At 42.6% G+C, this 18,082-nt stretch overlaps 2 protein-coding genes across 3 annotated transcripts; one reads left to right on the top strand and one right to left on the bottom strand.

Moving 5' to 3' along the window:
* Nucleotides 1-6: 6 nt before the first annotated feature.
* LOC113747361 (caspase-3-like) lies at nt 7-1,278 on the bottom strand (the record flags this gene model as incomplete). Its single annotated transcript, XM_027287036.1, has 3 exons — nt 7-350; nt 482-602; nt 1,048-1,278. Coding segments are annotated over 3 exons (582 nt in total), but the record flags the coding sequence as incomplete, so codon positions are not given.
* Nucleotides 1,279-1,543: 265 nt separating this feature from the next.
* Nucleotides 1,544-13,118, top strand: LOC104932806 (GA-binding protein subunit beta-2). Of its 2 annotated transcripts, none has more exons than XM_027287035.1 (8): nt 1,544-2,357; nt 4,473-4,580; nt 6,152-6,319; nt 6,507-6,701; nt 8,939-9,044; nt 9,314-9,478; nt 10,208-10,308; nt 10,685-13,118. In XM_027287035.1, the coding sequence occupies exons 2-8, from the start codon at nt 4,473-4,475 to the stop codon at nt 11,051-11,053; spliced, it is 1,212 nt and encodes a 403-aa protein (XP_027142836.1). In that variant the 5' UTR covers nt 1,544-2,357; the 3' UTR covers nt 11,054-13,118. The 2 variants fall into 2 exon arrangements, with proteins under 2 accessions (XP_027142836.1, XP_027142835.1); XM_027287034.1 differs by having other exon boundaries at nt 1,545-2,395.
* The last annotated feature ends 4,964 nt before the right edge of the window (nt 13,119-18,082 follow it).

Raw genomic sequence — 18,082 nt, 5'->3', positions numbered from 1 at the left:
AATCAATAATAAAAGACATTCGGCCAAAGACAGCAGAAATCAATAGGAATAGATCAATATGAAATTGGACTCGGCACCAGCACATCTTGTAGGTAAAAAAAAAAAGAAGAACATCTAAGTCTAGACAGGAAAGTAGAAGTCCTTGGTCAACATTGAGACGATGCATGGGATCTGCTTCTTGCCACTAAAGCCGGGTAGGGAGGAGTTTGACTCAAACTGCATCGCCACCTTTCGGTTGACTCGGGTCATGATCTGCATCAGTTCCAGCTCTTTTCTGTAACGCTGCAACATCTCGCACAGCGACTGCATGAACCAGGAGCCGCACGACGTGTTCCTCCAGGAGTAGTAGCCTGTAGGACGATTTGCCACAGTGTTTAATGATTGTCACTTTTATAGCCAGTTATCCATGAATCCATAAATATGATGTGGTTATTGTGAAAGCACAGAAATACTAACAGGACTAAAAGCCTGTGTTAGTTACCTGGAGCAGTGGAATAAGCATAGAGGAAATCTGCCTCCACAGGAATCCTCTCTGTTGTTTGCACATCTACGCTGTCGGCCTCGATGAGGGCTCCACCGTCTAGGTCTGAACCACGGCACGCCTAAAATAGGACAGGAAAAACCAGATGGTGGTAGGACTGCTCTGTAGATAAGCCTTGTGGTTAATGTGGCTTCTTTTCTGAAGCATCAACATGCCGAGGTAAACTGTGAACACCTACATAACAATGAACCTGATGCTGAGTCTGATTGATAGTCCTCCTGTGAACAACAAAACAAGCACCTACAAGCAAGATTTAGGAACTACTGAAGCTGTAAGTCTTCCCAATGGGCGTCCCATCTTATTTTAAGCCTGATTATTTAATTATTTTTTACTTATAACCTTTTATTTAACAAGTTATTTGTTCTATAAATTTCAATATAAATATATTTAATCAGAAATATTGGAATTAGCCTATAAACCTCCATCATTACGTTTTTTTAATTGTAGAATGTAAAATCTCTGGATCCAGGTATGTGTCCGGTGCCACGTGGGTATATTTTACTAACCTGTATGAAGAAGAGTTTTGGTTTGCCCACCAGAGTCTTGCAGCGATCTCCTTTAAAGTATTGTGTCAGATTTTCAAACTTTTCTGGGCCATCGGTTCCGTATATCAGCCCTTCATCTCCATGGCTCAGCAACACACATGCAAATGAAGCCCGAGCACTGTGGTCCTCCTGGGAGACTGGATGGATGGATGGATGGATGGATGGATGGATGGATGGATGGATGATAGATAGATAGATAGATAGATAGATAGATAGATAGATAGATAGATAGATAGATAGATAGATAGATAGATAGATAGATGGGTGGATAGATAGATAGATAGATAGATAGATAGATAGATAGATGTTAACCTGTGCTAAACATCTATACTAAAACTATAGAAAAAAATGAAAGTGAGCGTGGAAATAAAAATGTGCATGGAGGGGCAGCTTTGTGTGTTGTACAGTCTGATGTTCAGGGGGACCAAAGAGTTCTTCAGTCTGTTTGTGGAGCAGACAGCAGTCTGCCACTGAACACACTCCTCGGCCTGAGGAAGGTGTTGTGCAGAGGCTGGTGGGCGTTGTCCAGTTTATTTACATTTACATAGATTTTTTATTTATATTTTTACAGTCTGTTTACAGAATGGATGTAGCCTGTTATGAACTCATTTAGCCATGTTTTCAGGTGACTTCACTTCACCAGACTGTATTATGTGTTGGCTCATTAATAAATAATATAAGCTATTTGACAATCCCCATATTTATGGCCTAAACAATAATCAATTCACTGTCTGTTAGAGGTCCAGATTTTAAACAGTCACACCAATAAGTCGCTCATTAAAATGATATATTCCTTATGCTTTTATTTTGTTATTGTTTTGTCAGATAAATACTGTTTCTGTTGTGATTTGTTTTGATTTTTTTTGAAAGCCGAAGTCAATAACACATGTTTGGTGTTTCAGTTGTTCCATTGTTGATTGAATCAGGAGAATTGTGTTAAATTATTCATCAGGCTTTGAAGAACTCACATTTGAATAAAAGTATTGTGAACAACTCTTCAGAATCAGGTTAGCTATAAACAACAGAGCTAAAACCGGATTATACCTTCACAATAAAAGCTCCAATTTACTACTAATCTATCTGTCTATCTTATTTTGAAAGGCTCAACCGGAAACCCTCGCGGTTTAACCGCCTTCACTTCATACTTTGTCATCATCGCCGCCATTTTTGATCCTCAAATAATAATAATAAAACAACAAATGATAATTTTTTTGTTTTCGGGAACAAGTTACGAAAGTTTAACAACCGACTAACGTTCACGAGAAACCTGCGTGATTAATATAAACCGTCGTGACGTCGTCGTTTTGAGGCAAGTATCTTTAAAACTGATTCATTAACACGAGTACATTATTTCAAACCGTCACTCAGACTTTAACCCGGGTTAACGGACCGATAAACACGGGTACAAGCAGACTAACGTCCGTTCAGATGTAACACGCGGTTATAAATGTCTGTGTAGTCTGTTATAGCGTGTCCACTGATCCGATGATCGGCGGTTCGATCCCCGGATCCTCCAGCCTACACGCCGGAGATACCGAGCCCCAAACTGGATAAAAGCGTCTTATTATTAAATATACACGTAAAGCCTGAGATATTATTTATTATTTATTATTAAACATCGGGGCTGACTGTCCTCTCCTCCCCCGGGCTGCTCTCTGTCCACCAGCGGATGTGGAAGTAGCTCCTTGTCTCCTTCCACCGGAACAAAGCGAACTTAACATGATGCCAAACTATATTTTATATTTTTAAAATCATCCTCCATACACATCGTTTGAGCAATTTATAGATTCGTATTATTATTATTATTATTATAGCGTGTCTGCCTTATAACGATAAGCCGTGTCGAGCTTTTATGTCTGGGTCCACAAATGATGGATTTTATATATTATTATTAATATTTATAACTCTATAAACCTGTTATAACTCTATAAATCTGTTATAACTCTGTAAACCTGTTATAACTATATAAACCTGTTATAACTCTATAAACCTGTTATAACTCTATAAGTCTGTTATAATTCTAACTATATAAACCTGTTATAACTATATAAATCTGTTATAACTGTATAAACCTGTTATAACTCTGTAAATCTGTTATAACTCTATAAACCTGTTATAACTCTATAAACCTCTATAATTCTGTTATAACTCTATAAATCTGTTATAACTCTATAAATCTGTTATAACTCTGTAAAACTGTTATAACTTATGTAATTATTTATTATTATTTCCCGCACATTAACAGTGACACTAACATCAGAAACGTGATTATAATTCATAATTTAACTTGATTTAGTTTATTGCCAAGTAGGTTTGCACTTACAAGGCATTTGACATTTAGTAAAACAATATTTTAAAAATATAGGAAGATAAAAAAAAGTATCATAATATAAATATATATACATTATCTTCTAAAATATTTCACTTAATTAACTCATCAAACAGCTAAGTAGATATATTAAAAGATGACGATCTTATACACATCACTGATAATAATGTAATATATCAATAATAATGTGACACTTTTGTCTATAATCAGATACTTGAAATACATTTTATTTGTTACTCTTTAAAGAAACTGAATTACCGTCTGTCTGAGCTGAGGGGAGAGTAACATGAGCAGCAGTCCAACACGTTAACAATCACAATCGCAGGTATTTTATTGCTGCTTTGAAAATACAAGAACACAAAGTCGAAAAGCTTCTTCTCACGATTCTCTTCGGAGTGAATTAGGCCTAAAATAACAAAGTAGCTTTTAAGGGGAGCTAACTAAACCCAACACCAAAAACAAACGAGCAAAGACAATTAACTAAACTAACTTCTAAAACTTGTAAAAGAAAAGAATATTTGTGACAACGGCCAAAGGTAACAAGTGAACGCAAAGGAGCAAAATCTCAACATTTAGAGAAACCAAACCACAGGATGGATCTCTCTGAATGGGCCTCGCAGTCAGCTGGACTGACATCAGTTTGGTTTGTTCAGCCCCAAAAAATCCTCAGACAGAAATCAGGAGATCACACTCTGGGTCAAAAGAAGAACAGAAACACTAAGATGATGTTATTTAGTTATAAAGGAATAAAACAGTAAATCAGGGCTGCAGCTAATAAGTATTTTAATTATAGATTGATCTGTTGATTGTACAGTTAATTGTTTAGTTTATAAAGTGTTAGATCATGGTCAGAGCTCAGATTCATGTCTTCTGATCGTCTGTTTCGTCCAACCAACAGCCTAGAACAAAAAATATATTGAGAAGAAGATTCAAGAAGCTAGAAATAATCCAGCATTGAAAGTTTCCTTAAAAAACTGAGAACTTGTATTAAAATACTGTGTGTTACAGATATTATGTCTGTCGTGTCTCATCACGGTGTCTCTCCTGCCGCCTGCAGATGTCGCTGGTGTATCTCGGGCAGCAGCTGCTGGAGGCGGCACGCAGCGGGCAGGACGATGATGTCAAAACTCTGATGGCCAATGGAGCCCCGTTCACCACAGACTGGGTGAGGCTGATGTGGGTTAATTATGGAATAATCTTCAAACTAATCCGTAATGAGATGAGTGTGAATGCTCATCTGCTGCGGAGGAAACAGAGATTGTCGGCTCTTGTTGTTGGTGTCGTGTTTTGGGCGTGAGGCCTCGTATCGAGCTCAGAAGACAAGAAGAAGTGAGAGCAGACACTCAGAGACTTTACTGTAATCAGTCTGCCGGAAAACATGAAAGATTTTCAGTTTGTGGCAACAAAAGCATCAAATCTTCAAAAGTGAGAGGCTGGAAAATGAATGAAATGATTAATAATTCATCGATTATCAACTATAACTTCATATTCCAGCTGTCAGGCACTCAGTCCAAGTAGGTACATCCATCACAGCGTCTGTGTATAATCATTAGACTCATTACAATAAATAAATCAATTCGATTTCTTTAAAAACATAAAAGCCTGCACAACACTCCACGGGCGCTTCCTTTTACTCTTATTATCATATCTATATATAACATTCATTTATAATTTACTGCTTGCAGGCTCTGTGTACACCACTAATGCAGCTTTATCTGTAATTTTGTATTATTTCTCCACCTGAATGTGCTCGGATAACAGATCGACTGTTTGAATTTTTAAACGAGGACAACATCGTTTATATGCATGAATTCAAAATGAAGCATTGATGAAGTGAAGGAGATTTGTCGCTCTTCGCCTGAGTGAAGCTCGGCTTGCGTGTACGTAACAGATGATCGTTCGGATTTCTTTTGACTCGCAGGGTGGATCAGCTGTCCTGTGCGTGATGCAGAGGGGAAGACAAACTCCTCCATCAGTCGTAGTTACACCCAAAAAGTTTGCGATAAATCTGACATGTACGGAGCGCCGCATCAGAGCAGACTTAGGCCACGTTCTGACGGGTAACCAGTGGCGCTCCCTCACTCTCATTCACTGTCTATGTCTCTTAACCACTGCTTGCTCTCGCTCTCTCAAACCATCAAACGACAGGTTGAGTATCAGAGTTCAGTCCATGAATCCACCTGGATGGTCTCAGTTTCAGAGACTGTGGAGGTTTGACCGGTCTGAGTGATTGAACCTCTCCGGCGCAGGTCGACCTCCACCCATATCGATGGGAAAAACCTGCGTTTCCGCGGCGGCGCCAGGTCCTGTCTGAATGCTCCCTTAGAGCCGATCCAGAGATGCAGATGTAGAGGTGCTTCAGCCATTCGTTTCATTACTTTTCAAATTAATGTGTGGAGCTTTGTCAAGTCAGTCAAGTCAAGTTACTCAGATGACATCAGTTGAATTAACCTGGCTCTAAAAGAAAGACCGCAGAGCTGCATTATGCAAAGTGAGCGTCACCCATACAAAGGACCAAATGTCAGGAGATCTAAACCTATCACTCTGTTTCTTAAGAGTCCCTTAACTCTGCTGGAGTGAAATACTAAACCACTGAACTTCTCTTTCAAAGCTCTTCAGAGAAATGAGTGTGGAAGTCAGAGATCTGAGCTTCATGTTTCGTGCACGTTAAGTGAACTTTCCTGCAGATGAAGATAAAGATCGTCTCATCACCTCTCCGTCTCTCTTTTCCTCCAGCTGGGCTCATCGCCGCTGCATCTCGCCTCCCAGCACGGCCATTGCTCCACCGCCGAGGTGCTGCTGCGCGCCGGCGTCAGCAGGGACGCCCGGACCAAGGTGGACAAGACGCCTCTTCACATGGCCGCCGCAGAGGGTCACTCCATCATAGTGGAGCTGTTAGTGCGGGTGAGGAGAGACATCTGCTGTGTGCACATCATACAACTCGATGAGCTACTGTTTGTAGATGATTGTGCACACTCGTCTTTACCTTTCAGACATGCCTAGTCACAGACACTCGTCTCATCACCTCTCCCTCTATTTTCTGTCTTTTTTTTCTTCTCTGTCCACCGGGGGGTGCCGTGCGTCTGTGCAGAACGGCGCCGACATCAACGCCAAAGACATGCTGAAGATGACGGCGCTGCACTGGGCGGCTCAGCACGGCCACAGGGAGGTGGCCGAGCTCCTGCTGAGGTACGGAGCAGACGTCCACTGCCTCAGCAAGTTCGACAAGACGCCCTTCGACATCGCCACGGATACCAGCAACACTGAGCTGATGATACTGCTACAGGTGGACGGATGGAGGGTGGGGATGGGGACAGAGAGACACAAACACACACTCAAAAGACAGACAGATGAAGGAGATGGAGATGATGAGGGGGAAAAGAAAGGTGAGGCGTGCAGGGAGGAGGACAGAAAAAGCAAAGTCAGATCATCTCTGGCGTCTCCTCAAACACCAAACACTCTGATGCAAGGTTACAAAACAAGATAACCACGTTTGAAAATGACCCAGCACAATTCAGCCAGCGCAGGTAAAAATGAAGACGGGGTGGGCGGAGGAGGAGGAACGGCGACGGAGATGGACAGATAGATGAAGGCGAGGAAGACAAGGAGACATAGATGGATGAATGAGGGGCTTGTGGGAGGGAGGGGGAGAAAGATGGACAGAGATTAGAGGGGGGGGAGAGCGAAGCAGAAAAAAAGAGGGGAGAGGAGGAGAGACGGGGGGAGCCGAGGAGATTAACCAAGAGACGGAAAGGAGGAGGAGAAAAGTAAAAAAGAGAAAAGAGGCTGCAGGCGCAGGCATGTTTGCAACAGTTCCCCCGTGGTTTCAAAAAAACACGTTTGATGTCTTCTAAGTGCGACCAGCGAAAAAGCTCCAGGCGTTGCCATGGTTTCAGTGGCCGTGCGAGCCTGTCTCTGTCAGACAGCCATGTTGTTGTTACCGTAACGCCCGCGTTCAGACACCATTTCACACAAGACGGGATTAAAGCAACCAACAGGAAGCGCGCTAATAACTCACAGAACGGGAACGGTGGTTGAGGGATTATACTGAAATTAGCTGACACAGTGTTTGGCCCACATGAACTCCTACAACAGGCCTTATATAACAGAGGTGTGTGTGTGTGTGTGTGTGGGGGCCTTCAGGTGGAACGTAGGAGGTTTCAGTTAGCGTTAGATAACTCCCGTCCTCGGTCATGACTCTTCAACTAGCCGGGATACAGATAGCAGGGCCTCGAGCGAAAGCAGCAGGATGACACGTGTTTATGAAACATAAAGGAAAAAACACCCACGGCTCCCCTGAGGTCAGCGTCTGATCGGGCTCCATCACCATATCATCAGGGAATGAAGTGAAACACGGTCTCTGAGACACATAAACCCACCGAAGGTGTTCGTATCCCGCCCATAAAACGACGACATTGCTCGCCTCTCTTATCGAGCGTGCACATAAAATGTATCCTTCGGATGCTGCCCTGAAAATGAACCATCAGCGGATAAACATGAAACTATTAGTTTTAAACCGTATCGTTTCGTCCACCATTTACCACGCGGTTACTTCTGGTCAGAAAATGGACCAACGTAAGAAAAAGAGAACGCCGTATCATCAGTGAAATGACTCTCAACATGATTTCTCACTTTCAGTGGATCAGTTTCACCTGCCTCAACAGTTTAGCCGCGCCTCTCTCTAATAGAATGAAACTAAACGTGTCATTTTCAATTACACAGCACTGAGGCTATCTGCTTTGTATGAGCGATGTCAACCAAAGACACTGATGCCAGATGAGTGCTCTGTCGTCTTGTGGGTAAACCTTTTGATGTCAGTTACAGACAGATAAAAAAAATGGAAACAACTGGTCGGGTTATACTTTATACATCAAAGCATTTCAGTGTTTTATGCCTGTCGTGTTTTTTCTTTAATTGGCTTACAGATTAATCTAAAATCCAAGAGATCAGACGTTGTGTCATGTCGCACTTTAGAGTTTAGTTTTTTAAATTTGAAAAGATTCGAACCAGGAGCGAGCGATGACAGATTTTAAAGCAGCTATAATCAATATTTTTATACTTATATAGTCACATAGACTGTAAAAAATATGGACGTAGCATCCGTGACGTCACCCGCAAGGTTTCGGACTCTGGTTGTCGCCAAAAATGGGCGTAGCCTGGGTGGAGATGAGGCAGGTTGAATCAAGCCACCTGTCAATCAAAGCGTCCACGCTCTTAATCCTGCATAACTTTAAGCCTTAATATAATGTGAACAGGTGAGTTGTATATAAATTCACCCTCAGTACAGTTGTCATGAACGGGGAAATTAGCTACAGAGACCAAAACTGTTTTTTGTACCAGGCTGTAAACATGTTTATTTCTGCTGTGAAGTTGGACATTTGGACATGGGGACTTATGGAGACTGACTCACTTCTGGAGCCAGCCTCAGGTGGACGTTAGAGGAACTGCATGCTGCTTGTAGTGAAGCATTTTCCCACTGAAACGTTCTCAGTAATAACTCGATGACGTTACATGTGTGCACAGGACGGCATGCGGAACCAGGTGAACATCAACCCAGGCTCCCACTACGTTATCAACGCTGGCGGCCTGGTGAAGCTCTCGGATATGATCACCACCAAGACCGCAGCAGGTAAGGCAGCACACGTGCATCCATCAACAAACAAAGTGACAGGAACAATGAAAACAATGACGTACTCTGCAGAGACACGTGGAGGATGGATCTGACCAGTCGCTCCTTTCATTTCATCCATCCGTGTTTCTCAAGTATTAATCTAAACCTCAGCACTTTAAACATCCTCCTGTCCTTCATTGTTGTGTAACGTTCTGGCCAGCAGCTTAATGTTGGACTAGTCCTTGGCAGCAGCTGTTATCTAACAATACAAGCCAACTGTTCCTCAGGCAAGTCGGAGGACGCCATGGCTGCCGAGTCGGTGGAAACAAACATTCAGCATGTGGTGGGCGACGGCGGGCAGAGGGTCATCACCATAGTGACAGACCAACACGGCAACCTGCAGCCGGCGGCCCTGGGCCAGCAGTTCATCTTCATCCTGCAGGGGCAGCAGAGTGAGTGGGCCATGGAGCGCTGACCAACACTGACGTCATCACTTACAAAACCAGAAATACATATAAATACATCACACACACATCAGGAGTCAGCCAACACACACACACACACCGAGGCACTGAAAGTGAATCTCACAGCTTCACCTGCTGGGACGAGTTCAAACAACCTCGAGATGACATTGCGGTTTGAGCTTACTGGTAACTTGAATCAGACTCGACTAGAAATAGAAGAAATCCTGAAGACGGAGTGTCGGAAAGCTGCTTATTAAACTGGATTAAATGTGACGTGAAGAAAACATCTTATTGTAATGATAATACCGAATAACAGCCCCACACGTCTAGTGAAAAAACAAGCCACATGAAACGAAACCAGTGCTTAAGAGTTAGGAAGATCTGCTGACGGACATGAAATATTGTGTTTTCATCCACTTGAAGTCCGCCTTGTTAAAACTAAACAAGCTTGGACCTTTTGCCTTTTTTGTGGCCACAGTTGGACGACCTCGTTACTCCTGAGTGCGTCTGTGTGTCAGTATGAAACGTAGGTGTGTTAAGATGTGCACATCACACCACACACACAAAGACGAGCTGCTGAATGACAGTTCACTGGATATAAGTACACAAACACACACCCACACACACCAAGCAAACACACACCGTCTGTCTGAGACTGCAGCACTGGTAAACAAATCGCAGCTCGCTCACAGACACTTTTCTGTTCTGTGGTTGCAGTGGTGGCGTTGTCAGCCGGCGCGTTCACCGAGGAGGTCGTGGTCGAGGATCAGCCCGCACCCAAGAGGAAGACAGCCAATCACGTCGGCCTGAAACAGAAGGTAAAGCCAGGAGGAACTCGATACACAAACAAACCTTTTCTACGCTGGCTTTAATTTATGACACTTCACAGTTACGCTCCCGCGTCCGTCTGCCCTGCAGCTCAGGGCGTCTGCACCGCATGACAGACGAGAGTCACACGATGAAAATGAAATGTAGGTCGAGCTGAAACGAGAAAATAATTGGCGGAGACTTCACAACCCAATTCTGGGAGAGTGGTTTGAATCCTCGCTGGGAAATGATTCAGATTTTGGTCTGCAGACAGTTTCCACGTTTATAGCTACAGACCTAATTATTCCGTCCACCACTGTGCGCACTGATCAGTTTATTGTTGTTTCATTTGATTCTTCACTAATAATCTGTTGGTTTTATGTCCAGAGGGTCAAAGAGAGTCGCGAGCAGCTGGAGCAGCAGTTGCAGGAAGCCAAACTTAAAGCTCACGAGTACCAGCAGCAGCTCCTGCAGAAGGAGCAGGAGGCCGAGCAGTACCGCCTCCAGCTGGAGCAGGCCATAGCCACCAGCAACAACACCACCACCACCACCACCACTGCTGCTACAGAGAAGCAGGAGGAGCAGCTGGAGACGGCGGAGGAAGCTGCAACACAAGAGGTGGAAGCAGAGGAGAGGAACGAAGAAGGAGAGGTCGTCAGTGAACTTGCAGAAGGTGCAGCTGTGGACGTGGAGCTCCACGCTGCAAAGCAAACAGAGAAAGCTTCGCCCTGTCGGAGAGGCAGACGCAGACACTGATCCAGGAATAGTTGGCATCATGGTGACGTTCAGTTCTTTCACTTCATCATCATCTCTTTGTGTTTTTCATGGCAGCCGAGCGTTTCTGTATTTACCAAAAGTAGCACTGCCGATAATGACGCTTATGTTCCAACAGTCTGCCACAGATCACGACTTTGTCTTCCAGAATTATTCCCTTCAGACTACCAGGGCCGAGACTGTTAACGTCCAACACACTCGCAGTGACACAGCAGGTTAAACATGTCGCAGGCATGCATATAAAAGTCTCATTCGAAACATAATTATTCTTATTTTTAGATTCACACTGGACCTGTAAATCTGACACTTTGCTGCAGAATTAATCTTCTTAGTCTTTTAACCCCCCAAAAAAGGAGCCAATCAAACCTACCTGGGTAAAGGTATGATTAAAACGTCATCTTTGTCTGATGGAGACAGAAAAATAAGAACACAAACAAGCGTAGATGAGACACAGCTGTAAAGATTTATACTAAAGATGAGACAAACGTTAACACAGCAGATGGGACAGACACGTCATTAGTGATTAATTAAGACAGAAACAACAACAAACAGAAATCAGCTGATATAAATGAATGATAATTAAAGGTTACTCCACAGTCATCTGATCCGGTGTTGATTGGCGGAGCTTTATCAGGTCAAATGGTGAACACAAAGTCAAGTTTAAGGTCAGTGGATTTCATTTCAGGTCACATTCACGTCTACCTCCTGCTGACTCGTTAAAATCCTGCTCGCTTTTTGTTCCATTCATGCTTTTATTCATATAGTACTAGCAGATCCACGCTCCGGCCCCTCTCAGTCTTAAATGTGTCGTATTTTTGTGTTTACATCTTTCTTTCTGGTCCTCAGAGAAAATGTGTCGCTGCGCCTGCACAGAACGGGACGAAGATAATCATGAGGCAATTACAGTAAGAGCACTTCATGCTCCCTTATCCAGGGTGACCTACAGTGAGCAGATAGGAGCTCTGTGTTGGGGCGGCGGTTGATGGATACACCTTATCTTTTTCTGGGAATTAAACCCGTGACCTTTATGTTTGTAGAGCAGCCTTTTTTTACCTGCCCAGTTACCGTCCGTCCAGGTCATATACTGTGTGATGTGAATTACAGGAAGGCGGATCTGACAGAACAAGTTTTACATGTTTTACACTCCAGGGTTTCATTTATGCAGACGCAGAAAATCTGACGTAAGTTTAAACTTTACAGAGAAACACCAGTAATACTTCACGACTTTCTGAAGATGTTGCTTGTTTCTTAAAGGGGCACTCCACTGATTTTACGTATCCACAGACCACAGACTGTATATGAACATGGACGACGCGCCTCCACTTCTTAGACAGCAATGAAGCCAGAATATCGAACATAGACCCGCTGTGTTTTTTACTTTGACATGTACCGCAGCAAACCAGCAGGGGTTTACTTTTGTGGAGCTGTCGTATCGTCCATCTTTAGTCAGTTATTCAGAGCCACAGAAGGAAAATAATCCAGAATTACACACAAAAAAAACGGTCAAATGACTGTCAAACCAAAACTGTTAAATTACAGTAAAATATCGTAACTCAAAAATCAAAAACTACAAATTTATTGAAATTTTCAGTCCAGATTTTGCAGAGAAACTCTATTTTCCCCTTAAAAATTTTAGATTAGAACGTTACAATACTAGAAACACTGATATTTTACAGATTATCTTTGAGTTATTGTCAAGTGACCACTTGATGTGCTTTTACGACAGATAATGTAATTAGTAAAGTTTGTACAGTTTTACAGGACAGTTTACATTGTCAAACAAAAACTGCTAAATTACAGTAAAATATCGTAACTCAAATAGATCAAAAACTACAAATTTATTGACATTTTCAGTCCAGATTTTGCAGAGAAACTCAGATTTGAACTTTTACGATCAAACGGCGTCAATAACGTTACAATACTAACAGTCCTACAGAGAAACACTGTTATCTTACAGATTATCTTTGAGTTATTGTCAAGTGACCGCTCAATGTGCTTTTACGACAAGTAATGTAATTAGTAAAGTTTGTACAGTTTTACAGGACAGTTATATAACATTTAGAAAGAAAAACGGTCAAATGACTGTCAAACCAAAACTGTTAAATTACAGTAAAATATCGTTTTCCCCTTAAAAATTTCAGATTAGATTTTTTACAATCAAACGCCGTGAATGACGTTACAATACTAGAAACACTGTTATTCTACAGATTATCTTGAAATTTTCAGTCCAGATTTTGCAGAGAAACTTGATATTTGAATTATTACGACCAAACACCGTCAATAACACTGTTATCTTACAGATTATTTATCAAGTGATCGCTCAGTGTGCTTTTAAATCCAATAATGTAATTTACAGTTTTACAGGACAGTTAAAAACTTTCAAATTCACGCTCGTGATGCCGTTTGTAATCTCAGCTTGGATTACTGTGGAGGTCTGAAAGACTAGAGGCGCCTGTACCCCGTGACATGACAACAGTGTTACAAGTTCATCAGTCTAATGAAGTCTGTGGGGCGTAATCTGACTTACGAGTGTGTGAAATCGGTTCTGAGGCATGTCGTCAGCTTTCGTCATCCGTCGGTCATGGCCGGAGAGAATTCAGTGAGATGACAGTTCGAGGTACAAGATGTGTTTTTTCAGCAGTAGCATCACCCCCCGTTCACCTCAAAGCTCCACATCAGCCGTCAGCTGAGGTGTCTCGCAGTAACATGTAGGAGCACGAGTTCTCTCAGAGCTGTCAACATGTCGTGTGGAACCGTCAAAAAACTTGCACACCCTTAAAAGTCAGGACACCTCAGTCGCTTGGATTTTGATTTTTCTTAAGTCCTCTAACTTTATGGAAATCCCTGAAGACATCTGTGTCATCTTTTTGTCACTAAGACGTAAAAAAAAAAAGGGAAAATTATGTAATTCTGGTGCTAAAAATCCAAACACGTACAAATAAAAGACAGATTGTTGCTCTGGGGTTCAGATTTTCTAACAGTTAAATATTCTTCAGATCAGGTTTTGTTGACTCATTGTGTGATATGTTCAAAAGAAGCTGAATACATTTAAATCTGGAATATTTTTCAATAAAAATGTTGTTTTTTTTTGCACTTGGCGTCGTGTGTTCGTGTATGTAAAAGATCCAAACACTTACTAGTTGTTATTTGCATGGGAAATTCTGCAATTATGTAAATCAGCCACATTTTCTTTTTGTACTTGCAGCCAGTTGAAGCATTTATCCTCCAGCTGCGCCGCTGCAGCTCTCCAGTGGTCACCAGTAATGACTATCATTATACTGGGCAGCTCCCAGTGGCCAACAGTCAGACACTGGGGGAAAAATATCGTTGCACTCGGCTCTCTGTTCCTAAACAGCCTTGAAACGTGAGCACAGAACAGCTCAGCGCCGGCGTTTGATGTGATATATTTTGAGGACTAAAGCAGATCGAGGCCGACATGAATCGAACACATCATTTTTCAGAAGCACCTGGGACCTGGGTATCCTTGCTATGTTTTGAAGGTTGTGTGAGCAGTCACACAGCCTGAGCTCACCTGGCAGAGGCCCCCAGGCTGCCCCATAGAGACCAGAAGAGACAGCGCCTCATCTGTCAGAGCCCCGAGGCTCGTGACGACCCGCCTGAGCAGAACGGCTAGTCGGATCAGCGCCACCTCAAGAGACAGCCTCACCTGATTTTGTCTCTTTGTCACGCCAATAAACCCTCACACCGATACATCACCCTTAAAGCTGTCTGTCATCCGTCGAGCTTCCTGATGGACAGGGACAGTAAACTGCTGCCGACTGTAGCTGCTGTTAGCTCATGTTAGCCCAGTTTGTTACATGATTCTCACTTCGGGTGCGAGAGGTTCAGGGTTCAAATCCTGGATGAGCCTTGTTGAGCCGCATTTTGTAATAACGGTGCATTTTGTAATAAACTGCCCCAGCGCATTTTGTAATAAATTCTGCCGCATTATGTAATAAGTTATTACATTTTGACAAGATTATTACACAATGCACTTGCAACTTTTTTATTTTCTAGGAAATGTAATAACATGGTGCATTATGTAATAACAATTCTAAAGCATAGTTTATTTGTTTGTTAATTGTATTTTATTTTACTTTAAAGTATTTGTAAAAGCTAGGCCTATTATTAGTATCACTGTATTAGCCTAGTAGCAGTACTTAGCAATTACTATCAGTACACTATTCAAAGGTTGCATTAACAGAGAATATTATGTAAATTGCAGATTTTTTGCATTTGGTAATAATCTTGTCAAAATGTAATAACTTATTACATAATGCGGCAAAATTTATTACAAAATGCGTTGGGGCAGTTTATTACAAAATGCGGCTTTATTACAAAATGAAATGAAAAAGTTATTACATTTTGGACGTTTATTACAAAATGCGGCTCAACAGCCTTTAATTTGAGACAAGAAAAGTAACTGGAGCCGGTCGAGCAGGCGATGTAACTTAGCGTTGTCTAGGTACATAATGGCAGAGGAGAAGAGACCAAAGAGGAGTTTAGTTAGTTAGTTTTTGTCAACAAATCACAAAAATACAGATTCCTACAAACCGCTTGCATTCTTCAGCCTTTGTTGTTGAGACTGTGAGACGCTCGTTTCTATCGAGATCGGATCGACTGCAGGGTGGAGACATTCATGGTCCCCAGAGGATGAATCCGACTGACTTTGGTGATCCTCTGACTTTTCCCGCAGAGCTATCGGATGGATTGAACTTCAACTTTCTTCTTTCCCCGAAGATAAACTCTCTGTGGCTCAGACCGTCAGGTGCCTCGTCGTCGCCGTCGTCATTCTGCGTAAATCGAGCTCAGCAGAAAATATTTGTGTTCTTTGAATCTGGATTCCTCTTCCTCTGCCACATCACTGATTCTGATGTTTACTCATTGTGTCAGACAAATATTAACGTTTGGGGTCACGACTCCACTCTTGTTATTCCGTTTAAGGCTGCGACAAATCTCTCCTAATCTCTCAGCTCATTGTTACGATCAATTTTTCACTCAATTAGCTGTTTAAAAAAACAGAAAGCATCCATCACAGCTCCTCGGAGCCTCGGAGGACGTCTTCGTAATTTGCTCGTTTCGTCCGACCGACCGTCCACGACCAATAATTCTTTAATTTGGAGTCATTTAAAGTCAGAGAAAGGCAGCAAATCTTCACTAAACCAGCAAATATTGTAACACCGAGCTGCAGACGTGACGATCACCTTTTCTTTGGTGACAGAATATTGTAAATGTCACCGCTGTGAAATCAATTATACATCAGTATGAGTAGTCTCTCTCTTCTTCTTCTTCTCCTCCTGCACACAGGAACAGGCCTTTCCAACTTGTTCAGAGAGCCATTAAATTAAAAACGGAGGATGAATGGTGAAAAAAAAGGGGGGAATAAATTCAGCATGAGCACAGCAGAGGGTGAAAATAATTCAATTATCAGTGGCTTTCTTTTAATATGAGTCATGTTGCATAAAGCTTGACTGTGATATTGATCCATAATGGTTAATGTTCCCCCGCGTGCTGTGTTGGGGCGTGTTTCAGATTGGATTATAATCTTTGTTTGGCATGAACTAATGAGATTTTAAAAAGCTTTTCTATTTTGGAATGATCTGGATCTCAAACACCCCGAGTGATACTTAGAGAAGTATTTTTTGGATGAGTGAAGCTTTTTTTCCTGAGTGAAGGTGTCGTTCTTCTGCATCCCAAAAGGTTTTCAACTGCTCGGCTTCCTCCTCCTCCAGCAGCAGGTTTCTGTCTGAACAAATGATGCATGTTTACTCCTGCTTTCATATTGCAGCCGTTATCAGGTGAGGATGCATCCGCGGCGCCTGTTTTGACTTTTAAAAGAATGAGCAAACAGCGAGAAAAGGCTTTGGCATTCGAAGACGTAGCGTGTCTCTTACATAATAATCCAAAAAAGCTCAGACTGCATATTTCTCCTCTGTGGGATCAGCTTCGCATTTGAAATTCTGATCCTGAGCTTCAGCTCCCGGCCTCCCCCCAAAAAAACACAACAAATAATACAAAAAGAATTATTAAGTAACACACACACACACAACAGATACACTCTCTAACTACATTCACAGGTCGATCTATTCGCGTCTTGCTTCAGCGTGGGGAATGATTTTTTCAGGGAGCAGCAGCAGATGATTGCATATCAACATATTCAGCGTCGGTGTCGGAGAGAAGATTGTTATTCTGCGTGGCGTTCACGGGAAGGTCTCGGCTCAAAGAGCAGCCCGGGCCTGGAGCCTGGAGACTACTGTGTGTGTGTGTGTGTGTGTGTGTGTGTGTGTGTGTGTGTGCAGCCAGACAAAGTGTCTGGGTTCACAGAAAACCAATCGAGACACCTGCCGGCTAACGCTGCCAGCCGCTGATAAAAATGTATTGGGCCTCGGGCCCCTGGAAAAAGGGCACGGTGGCTGGGCCCCTAACACCTGCCACTGTCACAGAAACTGAAGGAATAAAACACGTTACATGGCAGTTGTGTTCTCTGATCATTTTTATTAATTTCTTTATTTTTTTTACAAAAGAACGGCGGCTCCGGGTGAAAGAACAGATTGAAACAAACCAAACCAAAGAAGAGGCTCCGGTACAGACGGACAGGAAATAGCTGCTTGAGCTACGACATCAGGATTAAAGCACTTCACCATTTATCATGCACGGAGAGGATACTCTGCAGGAAACACATGCGGGAAAGCCAAAAAAAAATCATCATCACGACATCGCAACATCTGCGATAGGTAGGAAAAGGCCACAGCAGATCACAAGAACATCACATGTCGTCGAAAGAGAGAGAGAGGGGGGGGGCAAAGTTCACGTCCTGTCCCGGCAGGAACACACAGCAGGGCTTGTTTATTCTTTTGAATCACGTTTCTCAGGTTGTATGACATCTCCGTGAAGTGCAGAGACACAGTCCGTGTCTCCGCTACCTACGATACTGTAAACAATCTACACTATAAGGCGCACAGTTGAAAAAATTGCCCAACGAAAGAGCCGCGACGTCAGTTCATAAAGGGT

Source organism: Larimichthys crocea, chromosome XIII, assembly GCF_000972845.2.
Source record: "Larimichthys crocea isolate SSNF chromosome XIII, L_crocea_2.0, whole genome shotgun sequence".
NCBI lineage: Eukaryota > Metazoa > Chordata > Actinopteri > Sciaenidae > Larimichthys > Larimichthys crocea.
The sequence above is the reverse complement of the archived record's forward strand: the minus strand, read 5'-3'. Positions and strand labels throughout refer to the sequence as shown.